This window comes from Populus nigra, chromosome 14 (assembly GCF_951802175.1).
Source record: "Populus nigra chromosome 14, ddPopNigr1.1, whole genome shotgun sequence".
Taxonomy (NCBI): Eukaryota; Viridiplantae; Streptophyta; class Magnoliopsida; order Malpighiales; family Salicaceae; genus Populus; species Populus nigra.
In genome coordinates this window covers 14005370-14027606 of record NC_084865.1, presented here as the reverse complement: position 1 = coordinate 14027606, position 22237 = coordinate 14005370, and the positions used below count along the sequence as shown (strand labels likewise).

At 35.4% G+C, this 22237-nt stretch overlaps 3 protein-coding genes across 4 annotated transcripts; 2 read left to right on the top strand and 1 right to left on the bottom strand.

Moving 5' to 3' along the window:
• Nucleotides 1-1475: 1475 nt before the first annotated feature.
• LOC133673181 (kinesin-like protein KIN-7G) lies at nt 1476-8857 on the bottom strand. 2 transcript variants are annotated; one of them, XM_062093875.1, is made up of 15 exons: nt 8708-8857; nt 8438-8520; nt 7571-7817; nt 7013-7102; nt 6792-6892; nt 6564-6677; nt 6406-6487; nt 6140-6207; nt 5980-6045; nt 5769-5893; nt 4832-5168; nt 3988-4086; nt 2897-3844; nt 2112-2524; nt 1476-2023 (listed from the first exon to the last, which is right to left on the bottom strand). In XM_062093875.1, exons 3-15 carry the CDS (start codon nt 7800-7802, stop codon nt 1696-1698), a joined length of 3003 nt encoding a protein of 1000 aa, XP_061949859.1. In that variant the 5' UTR covers nt 7803-7817; nt 8438-8520; nt 8708-8857; the 3' UTR covers nt 1476-1695. The 2 variants fall into 2 exon arrangements, with proteins under 2 accessions (XP_061949859.1, XP_061949860.1); XM_062093876.1 differs by lacking the exons at nt 8438-8520; nt 8708-8857 and having other exon boundaries at nt 7571-8176.
• Nucleotides 8858-17166: 8309 nt separating this feature from the next.
• LOC133672789 (glyoxylase I 4-like) lies at nt 17167-18316 on the top strand. The gene is made up of 3 exons (XM_062093319.1): nt 17167-17409; nt 17516-17630; nt 17718-18316. The coding sequence occupies exons 1-3, from the start codon at nt 17240-17242 to the stop codon at nt 18006-18008; spliced, it is 576 nt and encodes a 191-aa protein (XP_061949303.1). The 5' UTR covers nt 17167-17239; the 3' UTR covers nt 18009-18316.
• A 462-nt stretch (nt 18317-18778) lies between these two features.
• LOC133672699 (B-box zinc finger protein 18-like) lies at nt 18779-21195 on the top strand. The gene is made up of 5 exons (XM_062093190.1): nt 18779-19222; nt 19680-19776; nt 19903-20018; nt 20111-20353; nt 20760-21195. Exons 1-5 carry the CDS (start codon nt 19130-19132, stop codon nt 20766-20768), a joined length of 558 nt encoding a protein of 185 aa, XP_061949174.1. The 5' UTR covers nt 18779-19129; the 3' UTR covers nt 20769-21195.
• The last annotated feature ends 1042 nt before the right edge of the window (nt 21196-22237 follow it).

Sequence of the window (22237 nt, the reverse complement as noted above, 5' to 3'; positions counted from 1 at the left end):
TATATTTTACAATTTAAAAGAAAACGAAATTAATCACAGTACTCTTGATTGTAAAAGCACATTGATAGGCATAGTTAAAGTTGTTTGGATGACTCAGTTTTTTTTTTCTGTTAAATTTGAATGACTCAGATTAGACTACTGCTGTATAAAAAAATCATAAATATAGAAGCTGAATGATGAATTATTTAATTTTTTTCAACTCGCTGTTCACTTGTTATTAGCTGCCACTGTTCACCAGCAAATTAATTAAGTATAAAGCTAAAAGTTGCAGGAAAATATTACAAAGTTAAATATTATTATATAATAAAATAAATAATTATTAAAAAAGACAAGTTATTTTTAGGTTTATGTTCAATTGTACAGGCATATATTTTTATCATATAATTAAAAATTTTATTAAATTTAATATAGGCCATGATAGGTATTGCTGAGAAACTAAGATCAATCTAATATATCATTGTCTTAATAATTTTTTTTTAAAAGTTTTGTTAAAAGCAAGACCATGTTTTTACCGGTCATCAATATTATATTTGAATCAATGACATCAATCAATTTAATTCAATTCAAGTTAACTCTTATATAATTTAATTAAAAATTTAACTTATATAAAAAATTAAGTCATAGGATCTTAAAATTGATCCATTAAACCAAGTTGAATAACACAATCAAATTCTTCTTAAAATTAACTCATTAAACCAAGTTTAATGGAGTAGTACCCGTAACATGGAAAATTAACTAGTATTTTTACCATGTCATGCCTGTGTACGAAAAGTTTTTTTTTTTTTTTTTTACTTTACTGGGAAAACAAGTTTTGATAAAAAAACTGGGAATTTCTCAGCTGGTTAGCCGACCAAAATCCGGTGACTAGTTGGGTCAAAGTTGTTGTATATGGCTGGGCTAAGCCATTTTGCTTGGTGTTTGGTTCAGGGCACCTCTTTACTCATCTAATAAATTGTAACCTTTGTTCTTGGTTCATGAATTATTGTTCATAATCAAATGTTACTATAAAAATATAGAATTAATTTCTAAATAAATTATCCAATGCACTAAATTCTTAAACAAAATTTAAGAGAATATGTATAAAAGTTATATTGTTAATTATTTTTTATATTAGATTTATAATAAAATTTAAATATATAAAACTAACTAAATATGAAATTAAAAAAATATTTTTAATCTAAAAAGGGCTTACATATAAAAGAAAAAAAAATTGTTCATGTTTTCGCTTCATTTAGAAAACAGTGAAAAACCTATTTTAAAAAACCATGTACAAATTTAGAAAACAGAGAGAATGGAAAAAACATTGCATTTAAACAAAAAAACTTCATTTTTTTTCTTAGTTTGATTTTTAGAATATTACCCTGTTTAGAAACAGCCAAACCAGTGGCTGTCCAAATTCTTTAGCTGTTGGCATGAGATCAAATCCCTCTCACATGCGACCCAAGACGCCACCATTAATTCTATTAGAGGTCCAGTTTACGCCCAAGAAGATGAGAAGATAGATAAAAGGGAAGCATCAGCATTACAATTTTACATCAGATTTACAAGCTTTCTCACAAGTCACAATCAATGCAGCTAGGATTAGAGAATACAGAGAGCTGAAACTTACACTCAGAAAGCTATATATGTGTGATAGAATCGTGGAGATCATCAATTAGCCACAAAATTTTACGTCAAGGTGCACTATAGCAAAGCTTACAAGAAAGATAATCCACTGCGCTTCCAAATAGAAGGTTTCCTCCTGCTTGGATGTGTTGGTGTGAAATTGAGCAGCCCAAACATCTCCTTCAAAGCCTGCTCTTGCTCGTCAAAGCCAACTAGCTTTGCAACAAGAGTGGCACTTTCTGTGATGTGGTCCATATCTGTAGGCTTGGTCCATAAGCGATGGACCAGCTGCAACCTTCTATTGGTTCCATTCAATCGAATACCCCACTTTAGGAAAAGATTCTCTCTTTCTTCTCTAGTGAGCCTCTTCTGCATTTGCCTTGCCAGCATCTGCCTCTCTTGAATCAAAGCCTTCTTGCTGCTCACAGAGGAAATATTTTATCTTGGAATGCTTGCAGAATATACATATATGAATATGACTTGATGCGGAAATGAAGGTAATATACCTTGAGGTGGATGTTAGAACTTGTCCTTGAACAATAGTACCGCTGCCCCTGGATAACGTGTCCTTTAGAAGGGAAATCCGTCTGATCTCTACTTCCATGTAAAAAGAATCTGCAGGATCACCTTTAAAGAGCAGGAAGAAGTAGGTCCTGTGAACTAGTGAGACATCGCAGGCATGCCAAAGTTCGATGATCTTGCTTTGCTTCCTTTTAAATTCTAATGGCCATTTAGAAGCACTTTCTGCATCCTCTTGAATAGGATCCAGGGCAACATCTTTTACTTTCTTTTCTGACACGTCATATTGAATTGGATCCAAGCCAACATCTCTCACCTTCTTTGCAGACACATTATCTCGCATTGCATCCAAATCGTCATCTTCCACATCCTCCATGGTCTCTGCTGTTGTTTCTTGTGCCTATCAACCATTGCAAACCATAAAAAACATTAAAGAAAAATGACTGGTCTAATTGAACCAGAACTCTCCGCAGCTTCCAAGAAATGAATAAAAAATGGAAGAAGAAGACAATGGAGTGGGGGAAGAAGCTGGTCTACTACATCCTAAGACATTGCAGACTTTTTATATTCCTGCTAGATTCGGCAGGGACATATTCAGTTATTGATGCATTAGCAAAACATTCAATTATTCCACCATTATCTTGCAAAGGCTTCGTCCTTGGCAGATAAATAAGATGGTAAGGAGCTCATTCGTTTAATATTTAATTTAGCATCCCATTGCCTGAATATGAGCTAGTAAAAGGAATGACGATGAAAGAAAATAAACACTCACCAAATCATCAGCCATGTACATCAATCCCGCATCTGAGTTACCAACACTGGCAGTCCTCCAATCAGGTGAAGTTCCAACACTTCCCTCTTTGAGCTCATTAACAGCAAAACTGCTCATAGAATTCTCTGAGACATTTCTTGATAACCTATTGATGTCAAGATCATACTTCAAAGCAAGAAGTTTCTTTTGAAAACCCTCAGGTCTCCCAGGGAAATCTTTCTCAAACCCATTTGATGGTGTGCTCTCATTATCTTCTACCTTCTCGAAATGGGAACTCGGTGAGTTATTCATAAGCCTTGCTCTACAGCTTCTACTCCTGATAAAAAATCTCCTTGATTCAGACAGGCTTTCTTTCAGCAGCCATGGAGAGGGCTTTTCAGGAGATGGTATAATAAAAGTGGCATGCAAACCATTCAACTCTTTCTGTTCCTTCAATGGGGGAGACTTTAATTCTTGATTTGCTCTTTCTTCATTGCCGATCTTTGTTAAACCTAAGGTATCGGTTTTTATATCTGGAGAAGGCCCATTAGATTCTTCAAATCTGTATGGCCTAGACTCAGACATCTTCGAATTTGAATATTGGTTTATGCTTGGCTCTTCCACTTCAACGCATTGAACTTCCTTCCAATGACCATCAAAGTTTTGACTAGTTCGTTCTTCGGCATCCTTTTTCTCATGTAGACCGTTTCCTACAAAGTCAGTGGTTGTATCTGAGTCCTCCGGGGATAAACTTTCTGGAAGAAAATTCTCTTCAAACTCTGGGAATTGGATGAAGGTTGCTTCAGAACTTCTGCTACTTCGCTCATCCGAACATTGAGATGCATCAAAAGATCTGGCAGCAAGGTCTAGGGAGGGAGGATCTTCCGAAATGAGTGAATATGATACTGAATTGTCAGATCTGAATGAATTCCGCACTCGCAATTTAGGGTAGTGATGATCTTGATCTGGCTGTATGAGGACATAGAGGAATCAGATTTGGATAGTAAAGGCACATTGAGATAGAGTTCGAAGCTTGATCTAGAAATTTTCTTTTTTATTTCTATAGTACCAGATAAAATGCTAAGAGTAAAAAAAAGAATGCATAGCCATACCGTTGAAGCTCTGTCACCTTCAGACGATTGCAGTAGATTCTCGACCTGAGACTGAGCAAGATCAAGTTGCCGAGTCAGCTCTGCGACCTCTTTCATTAGCTGCAAGAAAAGGGGTGTTAAAATTCAAAATTTAGCGAGTACATACATCAACAAATTTCTCTATGAAAATGCATCTAATGATGCTTAGCATATGCTTGGGATATGAACTGATGCTTGAATTTCAAAAAGCCAAAGATTACCAATATTTGTTACAAGTCACATGAGAAAATTTGTTGGAAAACAAGAAAGACTGATTGGAAAGTGGGGCGATTACAGGCATACTCCCGTGTAAAGCTCAATGGAGCAGCAAACTACTTTCTGCTCTAGTTAAACTCTCCACAAATGTTCACAAGAATTAAGAATATAAGATGATGTCATGCAACAGAGAACATAAATCGGAACCTGAATTTCTGAGGTTTAAATCCACATTGCATTCTATGAGTTTATGATGCATAAATAATATATCTGGATGGAGGTTTCAAATGATAGGTCTCTCATTCATGTAATTTGCAGAAGATGATGGACATATTGAGAGCCTAAATGTGAGGCGACTGAGGTTTTGATACTTCAAGAACTTTCCCTTCATCAGTCTAAAAAAGGCTCACTGCGTATTTGTTTGTTAGTCATCGTTTATTCATTATGACCCGGCTCAGTGAGGCACGGCGCTTCGTCTATACAATAGTCTTGATATGCACTTCCATTTCTAATGAAAGTTGGAGTACTGCCTTGATATTAATATGTAGGAGCAGGACTCTAATTGTGATGTTAAAGGTGTTCAAATGTGATACTTAGAGACTGTACCTACCTTTTCAATCTGAAGGTCTTTTTCTCTCAGTACTGCCGTGGAATCTGGTGCTACAGAATCTGGTCGAGTATTTTTTAACTCGCTCTCCAATCTAGCCAATTCTCTTTGCAGTTGCTTTACCAGTGTTTTATCAGAGACAACTACATTGACCTGTGCATTGGTTGTCACTTCTTTAGCACAACTTGCAAAAAGAAGTGTGTTTCTAGATTGTTCAACATGGATTCGAGCAGGGCTCATGGTACAGATGATGGCAGTCCTAGCATTTCCTCCTAAAGAGGACTGCAATATTCGCGTCAGCTTTGAATCTCTAAAAGGAATATGCCCATTTCTTCCTTTGCTGCATCAATCATAAAGTTGGATGAATTAGAAAAAGCATTGGCAATTCAGTTTATTTTAGGTCAAGACTCATGCACAACCTAAAGAATTAAAGGAAGAATTGAATAGGAAGTCATAAAAAGAATAGAAGATTACGCACACGGATTCTATGAAAAAATTAAAAGAGGTGCTTCTGGAAAGACCATGACAACTGATATGTCTATAATATTCCACAATAGCAATATATTTACTGCACAAAACACACATATTGACTGTTCTATGGAATGCCAAGTTACTGGAGTATATTATTTGCAACTTCATGTACTAGTAGGGAAACGATATAGTTGCAATTTTATTTTGTAAACTTATGTTATACAGCATCAAGGAACGTTCTGTAGCGCAGAAAAAATTACCAGTGGAAGAACATAACACTGTTTTGTAATGAATTCATAAAGTATAGCCCCAAGATCTGACGTCTAGAAAAATAATATAGACCATATTGGCTTAACTCAGACGCTTGCGGTACTAATTCCATCTCAATAGTAACTAAATGAAGATGCTGTCAACAGTAATTCTGAGTATCACTGAAATTCTAAAATTGAAATAAGCTACACGTCCTAACCTTAGCTTACGGATAACAGTTCCCAATGTCAGTAGACTACGGTTTATGTGGCAACCTTCTTTCAACCTCATGCCAGCTGATAATGACTGAGAAGCACGCTCACTTCCTGCTAGATCAACGAAGTTCTGCGCAGAAAATAATGATATTTACACATTGTTGAGCCAGTATTACCAGATAAACCGGAGATCCAGAAACTTTTCACAACGCATACCACAGTGGAAGCAAGAGTGCTGGACTTGTAATGGCCTACAAACTCACGTGCGGAACTTTCAATTGTCTGGCATATGCACATAAACAGTAAACTTTTTAATAAATGATTGTCAAGTAGTGATGACTTGAAATTTCACATTGAAATGAATATCCAGTTATACCAGCCTCAGAATCTGATGAGATCTAGAGCTTGCTTCATTAAGGGAGGTCTCCCCTATTTGTCTCTGAGCTGCAAAATCACCAGGATGCTTGAGTATGCAATTACGAGTTTTGCAGTGAAAGCAACGTTAAACTCAGGAGCATGCCTTCCAACGAGCTTTTTTAGCTCCACAGGCATCCATGCTCCCCTCTCCTCAAGAGGTCTTGGATTCAAGCCTCACCCTTGGAAACCAAGAGAAAAAAAAATAACCTCAAGAGCATGACTTACCTTCACAGACAGATAGAAGTTCTTTAAAATGATTCCAGTCCCTTATAGTTTCCTCCGTGAGCCTCTCCACAACAGTGCCTCTCTGTTAATAAAGTTAAATGTTACTGATATGAAGGAAAAAAAACATACAGCTGTTCTTCATCTAAAATGAAAATCACCTCTGGATCATCTAGAAGTCGGAGAGGAGTTGTATCTGTACTTAGGAGGTCTCTGACGGATTCGTTGTAAATCTCCATGGCAGAGAACTTCAAAGTAAACTCTCTTTCCTTATGCTATAAAGGGAGGAAAACAATAAAATATTTTCATTGATCAGGGAACATCTAAGGAATACAATAAATACAGGATTTAGAGTAATGAAAGCAAACTGCATCAAGTATTTTGATTACCTTATCTACGTAGTCATATATATCTGCTACAGTGTACTCAGTAATTCCACTCATAGTGTAGGTTTTTCCACTACTTGTTTGTCCATATGCAAATACACTTGCTGAAGAAATTCATCATTATAAGCCAAAAAAAAAAGTTAAGAAACACAAATATGAAGTTCAAGATGAATTTAATGAGAAATGAAATAATGAACAAGTGAAAAAAGGGAGGTTGTGCTTACAGTTTATGCCACTGACAACCGAAAGAGCGACTTCCTTGGCTCCTTCTCCATAGACTTGCCTTGTCGAGCAACCAGGCCCAAATACTCTATCTAGAGCCAACAAATTAAAGAAACAAGATGGATGGGATGAGTATTTGAAAACATTCCGTGATGCAAAAAGTAGACGTCCATAAATATGCTCCTAAAGACAACAGCAGTGAACACGTAAAACAAATGCATTAATATAAACCAGCAACGTTACACCATTGTTGTAGAAGCGAAAGAGAAAAGGTGAAGGCCAAAACTCAGGAAAGAGTCAGCATTAAGATCTGTATGAATTAAGAAACAGGAACACATAAAAAGAGAAAAACCATATTGCAATTTCCAAAATCACGAGAAGGTGCAAGCAAAACGTTTCTTATACAGCTGAATAGATGACAGCAGATGTGATGAAGATATATCCAACCATGACAGCCTTATTAATCATCTGTGATATCAACAGAACTGCAGAAGTGCAGATGCAATTTACCAAGAAAATCAAATCAAATCAAACTAAAAATGCGATAATCAATTTCTCACCAAATTTGTAAGCTGTTGGGTACATGGACCGCTCCGACACTGAAAGGCTATTCCTGTATATGACAGTGTCATCATTGATGCATTCCCAATCTGACACGTCATTCTTTGCGATTTCCTTCTCATTCAAAGGCCGCAGCCGAACTGAAACCAAAATTTTCTCCTCACCACCACCACCACCACCACCCAGCCCCTGCATTGGCCCATCCGCGTCAGCCACCCCAATCTCTCCCATTCTCTCTAAACAAAACTGAAAATCATATCATATGTAAAGAAGTCAATCTATCACCAATTGTCATATTCATATAGACCACAAATAATCATTCTGTCTCTCTTCTCTCCAGCTCTCGCACAACCATTCCCTTTCTTGTTCGGTTAATGACATATGCTTTGAATTTGCTTGATAACACAATTTTGTATGGCTCCCAGATAACATAAGGGCCACCATCAAAACTCAACAGCCACAATCATCTTAAATCTGACAAACTAATCATGGGTCATCGCTAAAATCACCGACATTTCGGGTCAGTTCCTTGTCTGAAGCAAAGAAATCCCATTTCTTTAATCTCCTATGTTTCTCATTTAACAAAGAAAGCATGGTCAAATACGTAAAGCCAATTCATCATCTATTACATTATTCATTTTGAGTCAGACAAATATTTTCTTATCTAATTAAAATACAAACATATTTGGAGTTTTCTTCTCCGGTCCCCTATTACAGTCTGTCAAAAGCCTCCTCTCATGTTCTATCACACAACATTCTCATTAAAAAACAAAACAAAAAATACCCTTTTAAAATAAAAACAAAATGCACTGGAACAGAGAACTTAGGATTTAACCTTGGAAATTGAGAAAGATAAATTGACTTACAGCTTTCTTTCAAGGAATGTTTTTGAGCTTTCTGAGGATCTTCAATGACTCCATAAATTGTCACTGAACCCTCAGATTGATCCCTGCAACATCAAAAACTCCAAACTTATCAACCAAAACCCACCAAAGATAGAATCTTTGAAAAAGAACTCTAGAATTTAACTCCAAAAAACCAAACTCCTTGCATCAAACAATCTTTTCATTGCTGCATTGGCTTGAAACAATTCAAAACACAACGAAAAAGATCTCAAAATGTTAACATTCTCTCACCTTGTGAATTTTGAAGGAAATGTAGAGAGAGAGAGAAAGAGAGAGATCAAGAGGACATAAAGATTGTGTCTTTACTTTATTTTCTCTTTAAGGGCTATATTTGTGGCCTTAAATGCCAGATCTTTGAAGGCAAATGAATGGATTTTTTGATTGGTGGTTATGGAGTCTAACTGGGGTGGTTAGTTGCTTTCATAAGTCGCTCTGTTGGATTTTATTATTAGCCTTTGATTTAAAACTACCGCGCTAAAAAAAAAAAAAAAACACACCAAACTCCCAATTAATTTTGATCTGTTAACATGACTAATTCAGACATCTTAGGATGTTTTACCTAATTTGCTTAGTTATTAAGCCTTAATTAGGTGATTAGTTATTGCCAATCACTCCATCGGACAACTCTTCTTCTTTTCATTTTTATATATATCTTTCTCTTACAGGTCTGAAATGAAATGGCTTGAATACGTATATTGTTTGATAAGCTTTTATGAGACAAGAAGCTTCTTATTGGCTGGATATTTCTCACACTTTTTCTTTGAATTCAAATCCCAGATGAGAGGATGAAAACCGCTTAACATACCGTATACCATCCAACAGAGAAACGAAGATAAATCTGTCGCTATATATATCCGATATTCTAACTAATTTCATCTTCTTCTTTTTTTCTTATCTCGAGACTATCACCTTAATATGTTATGTTTCTGTTGAGGTAAAAGTGTGTGCAAAAGCTATCCGTTCTACTTGTTTTCCAAAATACTATATATATAAAAAAACTACTATATATATATATAAAGAACTTAATTCCACCGTCCTAATGATAAAAAAATAGTATGTCAATGATAAAGCATTGCTTTTGAAAATAGTTAAGACAGATGCTTTTCAGATTGTGTAGTTATGTTGACATGGATAGGCATTTCATGCTTTTAGGTTTGTTAGTTCGTTAGTATCAAAGATCAAGTCATTATGTTAAGAATAATTGAGGTAATATCAGGATATAATCATGAGAATGAATCAGTTTTGTGATATAATCTTGTTTGTTCTTTAGATGTTTGGATGTCAATACATCAATGATTTTGAGTTAAAATAGATCATGTTTCTTTTCTAATGAAAAGCATTTCAACAATTATATTTTCATTTGAAACAGGCATGGATCCAAGAGATCAGGGGAGGGACCATTCCATTAAGAAATATATTGAAAGAGTATTAATTTTTCAATTTCCATTGTTATGAGGTTTGGTTACAAAGAACTCGACCCACAAACATGCTTGCAGTCCTCTGGATGTATCAGTCAGCATTGAATTTCTTGCGTTCCACAGTGAGACAAAGAAAAAGCTGCAAAAGGAGGAAAGTGGGGACTGTTTTGACTAAAAGAAATGAGATAGCGTAGCACCCCATGTGTTGAGAGAGAAGAAAATTGCTTCATATTCGTCCCGTGCTTGCATGTGTCTGGAAAAATGTCCACGAAACAACTTTTGATAAAGAAAAGCAAAATTATAAAAACCAATCTATGACTGTGGGGCTACTCATATATATTATTTGCTTTGCTATTCTTCTTTCTTTTCCAAAAATCTCACCCAATTATTTTTTTAATAATAGATCACTATAATTAACTCCATTATTTATAATTATTGTCAAAATTATTTTTTAAAATATTTTTTGCTTGAAAATACATTAAAATAATATATATTTTTTATTTTTTAAAATTTATTTTTGGCATTAGCATATCAAAACAAAACAATCCAAAATATATATATATAAAAATTAAAGCTATAAAAATTTCAAATATTTTCAAAAATATAATTATATCATAATATCAAATAAGATCTTAGTTTATCGTTATATAACTCAACAATTATTATACTCGTTTAACATTTCCTTTCTTTTTTGGATTTATAGCAAGAGAGGGTGTTGAAATTCAGCCTCTCAATTTTCATTATTTTTTTTAATTAATAAGTGCTACTAATTACATAAATAAGGGAAATTTATATATAGAATTTCTTGTGTTTTTTTTTGAAAACAAATATAATTTATTATTGCCATTTTGCAAATTGGTGCTATATATCTCCATGCATGATGTTCTTCCCGGTGATTATTATTATTATTTTTATTATAGACCAGCTTGTCTATAATAAAAAAAAGAAGAAGGTCATGCTCATAAATCATGTGATTATAATTAACTCCTCGTCTCATATGTATGAGCATAAATTAATATCAGTAGAATACTATATAAGGTGTATTTCAAAATCATTTTCTCCCTCGAGCAAGGAACAAGATGAAGAATATATATTTAATGTTGCTTTGAATTTTGACTTTACAGACAATTATCATAAAGAAAACATCATAAAGATCTGTATACTATAGAGTGAGTTCCCCATAATTCTATCAATTAATAATAATATTTTTTTATTAATCTAGAGAAAGGTGCCTCGTCTCCAGCTCTCACACCATGTGAAAAGGGTCAAGAAAGGGAGCTTTTAGACGAATTTCTAAAGCAAAAGGAAGGTATAAATCCATGCATACGAGAACAGACGGATGAAGAATAGCCTGGAGCACATGAGAGAGACTTTTCCATGATGACTCGTGGTAGCAACTAGCAACCAAACTATCCATCTCGCCATAAATTCCCCTATTCCTTAAAAATTCAAGCACTTAATTCAATATATATTTGTCAAGATGATGATTAATATGGTCCTGTGCTAGGTGTGTGATCGATCATGCCTCATAATTGAAAATCCAACTAACTTGAACTTTGTGGTAGATATATTTCTGTGTCTAATTTACAGTGGTCATCTCAAGGTCCATTATTTATAAAAAAAAAGATTGAAATGAGTGATCAACAAATAATTTGACGTGACTGACCGAGTATGTAGATAGAAATTAGGGTCATTAGATTTTAATATTATAGTTTTAGACTATAGAGAAATAGTATAGAGAGAGAAATCAGTGAAAAAAACTCTGATATTTTTTAAAAATTTTATAATTTGAGAAAAAATAACACACCAACTATTTTACGTATCGATTTAACTAAAAGAATCCATGACTAAATAAAAAATAATTAAAATTTAAAATTAACTAAAAAAATTAAAACTGTAAAAGCATGGTGTTTTGATCATAATTTTAAAGCATTTTTAGAACACGAAAATCACTTTATAAAAATAAACATATAAAATCTCAGATTAAATTTGAACCAAATCTTGAAATACATATTTGAGACGTTCGGTTTTCTCCATGCAATTTATTTTATCTATTTGATTCATAAATGCATCCACACTACGTCATAATTGGATCCCTCTCTGAATCATGCACAAATTAAGTAGGTCTCAGTATTTTTGAATCTTTGCTATGTGAATGGCATCGCCATCTTACTTGCCCGTCGAGGTGAGTCCAACTCAAGGGGAAGACTGGAAACAAAACAGGCGATTCTGAGAACATCAGGGCACATACCAAATGGGCTGTTTGGCCTCTCTGCTTGGCATAGCCTCTGTAGCAGTCTTTAGCTTTCTAGGACCCGCGTATGAATCTATGCCTTGGGACAATTCGATGCATACGAAGCTTTGTTTTCTTTTCCTTTTCATTTTCAAAGTAGATAGTTATTTATCATAGATTGCCAAAGTTAGATGAATGTTTACCGTGTTAGTTTTATGATGATGCTTATTAAGTATTAGCCTTAGCTCTGTTTGATATTACATTTCAACGAGATTATTTTGATGCTAATATCAAAAATAATTTTTAAAAAATATATTAAAATATTATTTTAATATATTTTTAAATAAAATTAATTTCAAAACATCATGTTTAATTATTTTTATGGTGCACCGCACAAATAAGAAAGCCTTGAAGAGTTATCATTATCAGTAGGGTATACGAGCCCAGAAACGGACATGAAACATGATGCAGATTCGGGGGCAATCAATTTGTTTAATGGAGCCATCTTTAACTGGCAACCACCTGGGAAGTGGAACAGGTAGCCATAGATTTGCACATGCAAAGAAAGTGCCAGGTAAGCAGGCCAGTTTATGTCTGAAAATAACCAAACAAGTACATTAAAAAAAAAAAAGGTTAGGTAACATGACAAGTATTGCTATGCGCAATTTACATTATCAATTGTCCTTAAATATTCTTTCTAAAATATTATATATGAAAGATTAAAAAAAAAAAAAAAATTCAAATTCAAAGCCTGCATGAACATCAATTATGGTTACACATTATCACCATGTAATCTTCTAATTCTTCTCTAGATAAGCATGGTGAATAAAATGCTAGCCAACTCGTTTCCATTTTAAAGGAAGAAGGCCTAGGTTCCATCGGATGATATCCCTTTCACTGCCCACGAAGGGAGGTCCCAAATCAACATGGATTTACGTAGAAAGATACCTATAACTCAGGGCTGGAAATTAGGTTATTTCTTTCTTTTTTTTCAGCCCCATTAGCAGTTGTTTAAGTGCATTCTACCCTTATGAATAAGACATGTATTTTGCAGGTTTTTGGGCTCGGTGCAGCTTATACACTTTGTAGCATAATTAAGTAAAGAAACCTGTACCGGGAGAGACTTTTCTGTGTTAACCTACTCCCGTGCCGAATATTTGTTGCTGAGATGTGATCCCCTCCTTACGTCCACTTACCTTCCATTGTGTCTATTCCCTCTAGTTCGAGCATGGACACCAACATTATGGTTAGCAATTTGTGGATTTGTCCTCGAGCTTCGCCCATTCTGTTCCTGCCTGGTGCATGACATGGTTGTAAAATTTCTTAGCCCACCAATGAATGCAATCTAGTTTGTATCCTCATCCAAAAAGGAAAAAAAAAAAAAATCTGTGCTCTTGAAGATTTTATGGCACGGACTCTCTTGTTGTCATGTAGTTATAAGTAGGCTGCCGCACGAAAGAAACAAGTGATGCAATGAAGGAGAGTTCTATAGAGAAGGGAAATATATATATATATATATATATATATATATATATATATATATATATATATATATATATATATATATATATATATATATATATATATATATATAAAGAATAAATTTTGATTATAGGAGGGAAGAAGAAAATTTGAGGTTTTGGGCATCTCATCTGGGGCCTTAAATGAATCATCGACGCTTTTTGGTGACAGTCTCTATGTTGGATGTCTGCAATGGTGATATTGAAAATACGGAATTGTATTGTTTAAACCTCAGGAAGAGGGAAGGGCATGCATGTCCTCATCCAAGACCTGATATAATTCAAAATCGGCTTGACACCAGCATTATGCTCAGACTATCTATGGATCGTGATGAAGTCCTGAACACTTCACGAATTAATTGGGCTTTCCATGATTGCAATCTTGGACTGGTGTTGTGACTGGACTGACACTGGTGACTTCCACAAAATCAGGCTGAACAAGATGAGGAAAAAGTACCAGAATTCAAACAGAGCATGATTGCATTTTTAACTGTTCGAATTGACCTTGGTTCCCACAACGTAGCTAGTCCCTTGCTGGATGTTGAGTGTATTGATGTTCATCCTTTTATCGAGGGTCTTGCCGTTTGTTTGTTCGATCTCAATTCCAAGATAGAATGGTCCATAGAAGACTTAAAATGTATTGTCCATGGATTGGATGAGGCTATGCGTGGATTGCCTCTTGATGATGACTTCACCATTTCATACACGTCTCTTTTGGATGAGAAAAGCAACACATTTTGCCTGATTTTCACCTTCGCGCGACGTTGAGCACTTCGTGAAAACTCAAACTTCAGGTATTTTTCTCGCCTGTGCACATTCAAGTTGGACTACGACAACTTAAGTACCTGTGACAGTCACTCAAACACCGCAGCCTTCCCCTTCTGCGCTGAAAATGTGAGGTACAGAATCTTCAACCTTGGTCGTCAACCAGTGGGTTAGTCCCACTGTTTATTTGGCTTGGAATGATTAGATTCGGATGTGGGGGTCAATTTTTAAGAGGCAGAATTTGGGAAGGTGAACTACAAGATCTCGCTTCTATACATGCTAGGGTGGAAATCGAGTTGCTTATATTGCATGGTACTTTGGCTGAAAATCTCAGTACTGTCAATGATGTATTATTTTGTCAAGAGGGTATTTATCTATGGTAGAAAAACTTGTATTATGTTATGCCATTTCAGTTTAAGGATTTTCTCCTAACCATTCTGTCATAAGGGTATGTGTTAATCTATAATTCTGTTCTCGTGAGTAAGATCTTGAAGAGCAATTAGCAAAGATAGTGATCATGTTGTTTTCGTTCTTTTTTGTTGATTAAGTTTTAACGGAGCCAGCTCTTTCTCAAGAACCATCTTTGGCGTTATGTTGAATTCTGCATCCTATTTTGTTTGCATGAATTCAATTTGCAAGTCAGGGAAGCATCAAATTTTCTCTCAGTAGGATTCGAACATGGATGAAGTTCTGACCATCTGTCAGAGAAAAAAGAACGAATGGATCTTGTAGGATTCCCAAGAATTTCTTCGATTTCTTCCAGAAGCAGATGATTATTCGAAATATCTTGATGGCTTTATCAGCAGGACTGCTCTGACCCTTTTTTCTTCTTCTTTTGGTGTTATGCAAGCTAATTGTTATGTTTAAATTGGTTTTATTTCCAAGCTCTCTATTCCTAGCCAATATGAGATCCTGTTATTCACTATTTTGAGTTTCTGTTACATGTTATTCAAAACATTTTAAGTACCACGAGAGCTTTGTAATCTGATCTGGTAATTTGAAAACAAATCTGTTCCCTGTCCAAGCTTTGAGATGTGAACTTGCAGTGAAAGCGTCAGCATTGGAAGGTAGCTTAGTTTGCTCTGGCTACAGTTATTTGTCAATGGACTTTCCAGTGTACTAACTGATCATGTGCTGTCTCTTATTCCATTTTTTATTTAGTTTAGCTGGATCCATGCTCTTAAAACTACTTGTTCTGGTATTACTTAAAGCAGTGTTCAATAATGGGCTCAGATCCTTGTGTTTCTTTGGATATGATTAATTCTATCTGCAGAACTTTGTTAGGATTGTGATTTTGAGAAAGCTTTACTGGTGTGTGACATTCCCAATTTATGGATTGTGGTGGTAAGGCCAAGTTGGCTGGCTCTGTCTATGAAGCAAATAGTTGGGCTTAAACGAAGAGCCTTCCTCCAATTATTTTGCTTCTGAATTGGAATTAGTGGGGTAAGATTGAGAGATTTTAATCCATGAAGGTAAAAGTAGAACATTAGTAAATCTACAAAGGGCAGAAATATAGCTCACCCAACAAAAAAATCTCCAAGATATTTTGCTAGTTCACTATATCAACCATTCAGTAACACTGAAATCGTCTGCTATAAGGAGCTAGCCTCCATTTGAATGAGGAAATCATGCCAAATGTTTGTGGAGTATAGCTACTAGCCTCCAATGTCACCGCCCTTTCCAGTTGCGTGATGGATTTTTTGCACCGAATGTTAAAAATGACAAGGTAATTTGGTGAGAGGAAACATCAAAGAAATTTCTAGTTTTTTGGAAGCTAGTAGTTTCGGTCCCGACAAGGTTTGAAGGGCTAAAGCATTGTTCCATCCACAAGTCATCGCTTCATGGAGAAAGAAGCTCCTCAAGAGCACATTTGGCTCTTGCTCACCTTGCGTAAAGAACATCAAGTAAGCCAAAGTTAATATTCCAGCTTCCAAAAAGGAGAGTCCTGAACGAGGGATCGCCTTGTTTAAAGCCTTATTCAAATTTTCACCCTTTAAACAGCAGAGTAAAAGCCATAGTCACCTCACAAAAATGGATGGTATATTGGTTATCACTGATCAGAAAAAAAGCATCAAACGGTATTGTAATTGGTCCCCATATTCATTGAGGTATCAATTTCAATCCCTACTGCTCCGAAGCCAATAAGATACCCTATGATTTGAAACGAACTTACCCAGTATACATAAAGAGCTTGGCCATTGCTTTCAATAATCACTTCTGTTGGAGGATAGTAATCCCAAAATATCTAGCATGTAACTGGCATGAATTTTGTTGTAGGAAATCCAAGTTGAGTTCTGAATGACAATTAGCCAGCAAATAGCATACCAGTTGAATAATTTTGTTGAAAGGAAATAAAATACTAATAACCGCCATGAGATATTGGTATAATCGAATTCCAAGTTGAGGGATCCGTTTGGTACTGCGGCCAACGAGAGCACGTAAATCATATTTGCATAAGCGATGACAGTGAATGGCGTTGGCTCAAATTCGCTAGCATACATGTTAAGTTGAGCAACCTCCAAGGTGTTTCCATTTTGTTTAATTGAGTAACTAATATGGATTACAGTTTACGCCATATTTAGTTGTCATGGTGGCTAGATTATCACCGCATGGTGCTGGTCTGAATGTTGATTGGGGAGAATCTGCCAGGAAAGTTCCTCCCCCATCAAGGACAGAACAATCCAGCGTAAATCTGAATTCAAAGTAAATAGATATCTCCACAATGTTGCTTTATAAAAGGAGCTTTGCTGGTTATGTGTTCATGCATACAAAGAGAGTAACGAAGCCTGAGTAAGCAAGTTAAGAGCAATAAAAAACAAAGGCAGAGATGACAATTGAGATTGAGGAAGCAAGCAGCCATGAGGCACTTCCCCTCCTCTCACTGAATCATGTATCATTGTTGTGCAGATCAGTGTGGGCTTCAGCAAGGTTTTATGAGCATGTTTTGGGCTTTGTTCACATCAAACGCCCCTCTTCTTTCAATTTCAACGGAGCTTGGTTAGTTTATTTACTCACTCTACATTTTTAGGCATTAAATATACCTTCACAACTTCGTTTAAACTTCGTTTAAAAAGAACTGACTGGCTTTTCTGATTCAATGCAGGTTGTACAATTATGGCATTGGCATACATTTGATTGAGAACCCATCAATTGATGAGTTTGACACCATCGTCGAACCGCGTCCGATTAATCCCAAGGATAATCATATGTCCTTCCAAGTAAGATTTGTGAATTCAAAACTTAAGAACACAAATTGTGCAATCATAATGGTGGTGGTACTAATGATAGTGTTTTGTTTTCAATAGTGTACTGATGTTGGCCTTGTTAAGAGGAAGCTGCAAGAAATGGGAATGAGGTATGTGACAGCAGTGGTGGAAGAAGATGGGATCAAGGTGGATCAGGTGTTCTTTCATGACCCAGATGGGTACATGGTTGAAATCTGCAACTGTGACAACATCCCAATCCTTCCTCTGTCATCCTGCCCATTCAAGCCAAGAACGGGAAGTTTCAAGAAAGCAACACCAAGTAACTGTGGATTCATGGAGAATGTGATGATGGAGAGCTTGAGCATGGATATGATGAACATCTCATTTTGAGTTGCAAAAGGAGTGATCACTGATCACAAGTTCAACTGGTTTTTGTCTGTTCAAAAATATTATTCTTATTTTGCAAATGTATTTTATTGTAGGTCCTGAATGTTAAAGGGTCTAGTGTCTTGGGTGATGATGAGTGAGTATTTTGGTTATTTGGTACTTAATGTGTAATAATTAAAACTGTCAGATTGAACAATATGTAATCTGTCTGTGAAAAAACTGAGCCAAGATGTGGCTTTTGCATTTGGAAGTGCATATATATGTTGTAATCAAAAGTTTTTTCAATGAAAATTCCTGCAATCTGTTCTGTATTGGATTCTGTTTGTAGAGCTAGACAGAGCTTCTATATTAAATTAATATTTTTTTAGATGTTTTTTTAATGATTTTAAAATGTTAATATTGAAAAAATATGTAAAAAAAATCCATTAAAGTTTGCACGTAATACCAACCCACTCCAGATCACCCCAGTCCAATGTTCACCGTCAAAGCCTAGGAAATCCATTGAAGTTCTTCCTTGACTTCATCACATCCTTAAACTTTTAATTTTTAGGCTACTGAAAATCTAGAACCACCTAACGAACGACGGAATCTACAGAACCTATTAGGTACAAGATTTTGATAGGAGATGTCGTTGCCTTCTGAACGGCTAGGTTTCAAAGAAAAACAAAAACTACTTAAAGAGATGGACCCCATGTTGGATATCAAACTGGTGGGCAAGAATAAACACAGAGGCACTATCATCCTCAAAAAAAATACCCCACTGCCTGTGAAGTTTGTGGCCACAGAGACTGAAACAAAGTTTGACAAAACATAAACTAGGAAAAAAGAGAAAACCCTCCATTTCTTTAGGTGTGCACTTATTAAAACCACATGTATCATCTCTTGTTAGAATCTCCCCAGGCCCCTCTTTATCCCCAGTTTATGTCCCTCTCTTTCTATAACAACCAGCAACTAAAACATTAACGTTTGATAGACAACATAAAAATCAAATATTCCATTATTTTGCACGTAGATTTAGTGAAGCTGTGTCTTGTTGCGATGTTTGATATCTTTATTAAAGGAAACTGTACTTGAATCCTTTTTCTTGTTGCTTGATTTTGGAGAAATGAGAGTGAGAGAAAATTATGCGTACCCTTTGCGACGCCTGTGAGAGTGCTGCTGCTATTGTCTTCTGTGCTGCTGATGAGGCTGCACTTTGCCTTGCCTGCGATGAGAAGGTATACATGCTTGACTTGCTTTTTAACTATTCTTTATTGTGACTGCAATGGTTTTAATCTTGATATTGAAACATGAAAGTCATTTATCTTTCTAGACTCGTAGTAGGTTTGGGGGTGTTCTATTTTGTTGGGTCAATTGATTATTTTTTGTCTTGCTTTTGATATGGAGAGCTTCAATTTCACTTAAGACCATTAAAAGAAGTGTGAAAAGATAGGATTTCAAGAAGTGTGATTTATGCCTTGTGATTGTAAGTGCTTACAGATAGGAATTTTTTGATCCTGACACTGTTGTTACTAAGTTAGCTAAGAAAGTGTATAAAGCTTCCCCTAGAGTTTGAATTTGAACTTGGCAGTGTTACTTCCCCAACTCATATAGAGGCTTTTGGAATTTGACATTGGTCAAGATTGCTGGTGAACATCTACTGTTGAAGCTTTAATCTGTTAATTGGATTGACAGGTCCATATGTGCAACAAACTTGCTAGCAGGCATGTGCGAGTGGGTCTGGCAAATCCCAGTGACGTTCCTCGCTGTGACATATGTGAAAATGCCCCTGGTATGCAGGCTCTTTTTCATTTATTCTCCTCTTATTGTAGGCTGAATCACTCACTAATTTGGTATTTTGGAGAAGGTTTGGAACTTTGTGCTTATGTTCTCTGCTTCCAAACATGCATACATGCAGCTTTCTTTTATTGTGAGACAGATGGAAGTTCCCTTTGTTTGCAATGTGATATGACTGTTCATGTTGGAGGTAAAAGGACACATGGGAGATATCTTTTGTTGAGACAAAGAGTTGAGGTTTGTTATTGGTACCTGTGGAAAATTCTAACAATTCTCTTCCTGCTATGTGAAATTCCTCTAAAATTTGAATTTTTTTGGTTGCTCAATAGTTTCCAGGGGATAAACCTCAGCCTGATGACCTGCATTCGCAGCCTATGCATTCAGGGGAGACAAGGAAAGGACAGAATCAGCCACCAAAGGCAACAGCAGAAGAGAAGCGACAGAATCGCCAGGTTTCTCCAGCTCCAATGTCACTCTCTAATTCTGATGGACATGACAAAGTGGATAAAAAGATGATTGATTTGAATATGAAGCCTCAACGAACTGATCACGAACAAGCTTCTACTAATCAGGTTACTGTATTTTCTCATCCCTGTGCCTGAATTTCATCCTGTACTCTATATGATATATTAGGGATAAGAGTGTGAAGCTAGCTGGCACCAATTGGTGCAGCTAAGTCAACAAAATGGGCACCAATTCAGTGCCACTTGCAGCACCAATTGGTGCCACTTGCCTTGCTTTGTCTTGTCAAGTTTGCATGCCAGTATCCTAACAAAGAGCACATTTTCCATCGAATGAAATGGTTGTTAAGTATTGCTCACGAAATTATCACAATCAGCTTCTTAGTATTCATCAACAACACCACTTGTTTAGTTGCACTAATTAACCTGACAATTTTTGGCTTAAGAATATGACGTTACCTAATAATGTGTTCTATTCTCCAAGAATTCTACCTGAGTTTTCTTAACCTCTTTACAGGAACTGTGACATTATTATGTTAATGGAGTGATCGCAAAGCTGAAAGCACGGTTCCTATGCCCTCAGAGAGCTGGACAGGAGCAGGGTTTCTTCTATGCTTCTCTTACGTAGTAGTTAGCATGTCATGTGTCAATATTTCATGTTCTTCTCCCCTGTTTTTCTTTCGACATGGATGATGTGCTTCTAAGGCTTGGGGAATGTGTTTTCACCAATAATGTAGCTTAGCTGTTTAGACTAGCAGTGGACAGTATCCACATCTTCAATTGCAAAGAAAAGGTATAGAATCAAGTGCAATTGGTTGCTTTGTGGTTGTGTTCGAGATATTTTTCTTCCCATGCATCCCTTATTTCCAAGTGTCTGATATTCGCAGAAGTGGCACTGTAAGAAATTTCTTTAAAGTCTAGAGAATTCGGTATACTATTTCAGATTACTGCAAGAGCAAGTTTCCAGCTGTTCTTTGTCTTGATTTCGGATGGCGACACGTTGTTTTTGAAAGCAGACTTCTGATCCATATCACAACGTTTCCAACGCAAGTCGATAGAATCGTTCCATTTGCATGCATGGGCCATGGATCTAAGCTCGCTGGATTTCAAGACCAGTGGCATTTCCCATTTTTCTGTGAACGCAACGTGGACACCTCCTGTCTTCTGTGTATGTGTTGAAGAACAATAATCAGTTTATTAATCATGGTTTTAATGAAAAGAATTCATTAATCATGGAAAAACCATTTTCTTTCTACAACCCATTTAATATACAAAAAGCTACCATTAACATAATTAAAGCAAGTCTAAAGTTAATAAAGCAAGTCTAATGTTAATAGCCATGTTAATAGCCTCATTATAAAACCCGGCTCCTGTCATGCATCAACCTAACCCAGGCGGATCCTATTAACCTAAGATCTAAGGTAATAACTTGGGTAAAACCCATTGGCATTTAAAAAAAAAAATTATGATGTTATTTTTCAAAAAAAGAAAAATTAATTTGACCCGAGGACATCCAACAAAGCTAATTTTATAATCATTGTTAATAATAAAAAAATCAATCAGATTATTTATTATATAACTTAGATTATGTTTGATTTTAAACCAATTTAAAGATTAATCCAATTAAACTTGGATTGAAAAATCAAATATTATTAATTTAATTAATCTGATCAAATCTAGATAAGATTTTTCCTCATTAAATCTAGATAAGATTTAACTAGTTGATTTTAAGTATTTTTGTTTTAATTATTTTTGTCTATAATAATATTATTTCAATTTTTTTATTTAAAAAGATCTTGTTTCACTTTTTAACAATATTTTTTTGGGTTTAATTTGGGTTGGCCTTTTAGATTTATTAATTTATTTTGACTTATTAAATTCATAAATTGATTGATATAATTATTATAAATAAAGTAGAATATAAGAAGAAATAAAGTAGAAAATAAGGTGCGTGTTTAGAATGTAATAGATGTTGTTTTTAAAATATTTTTTATT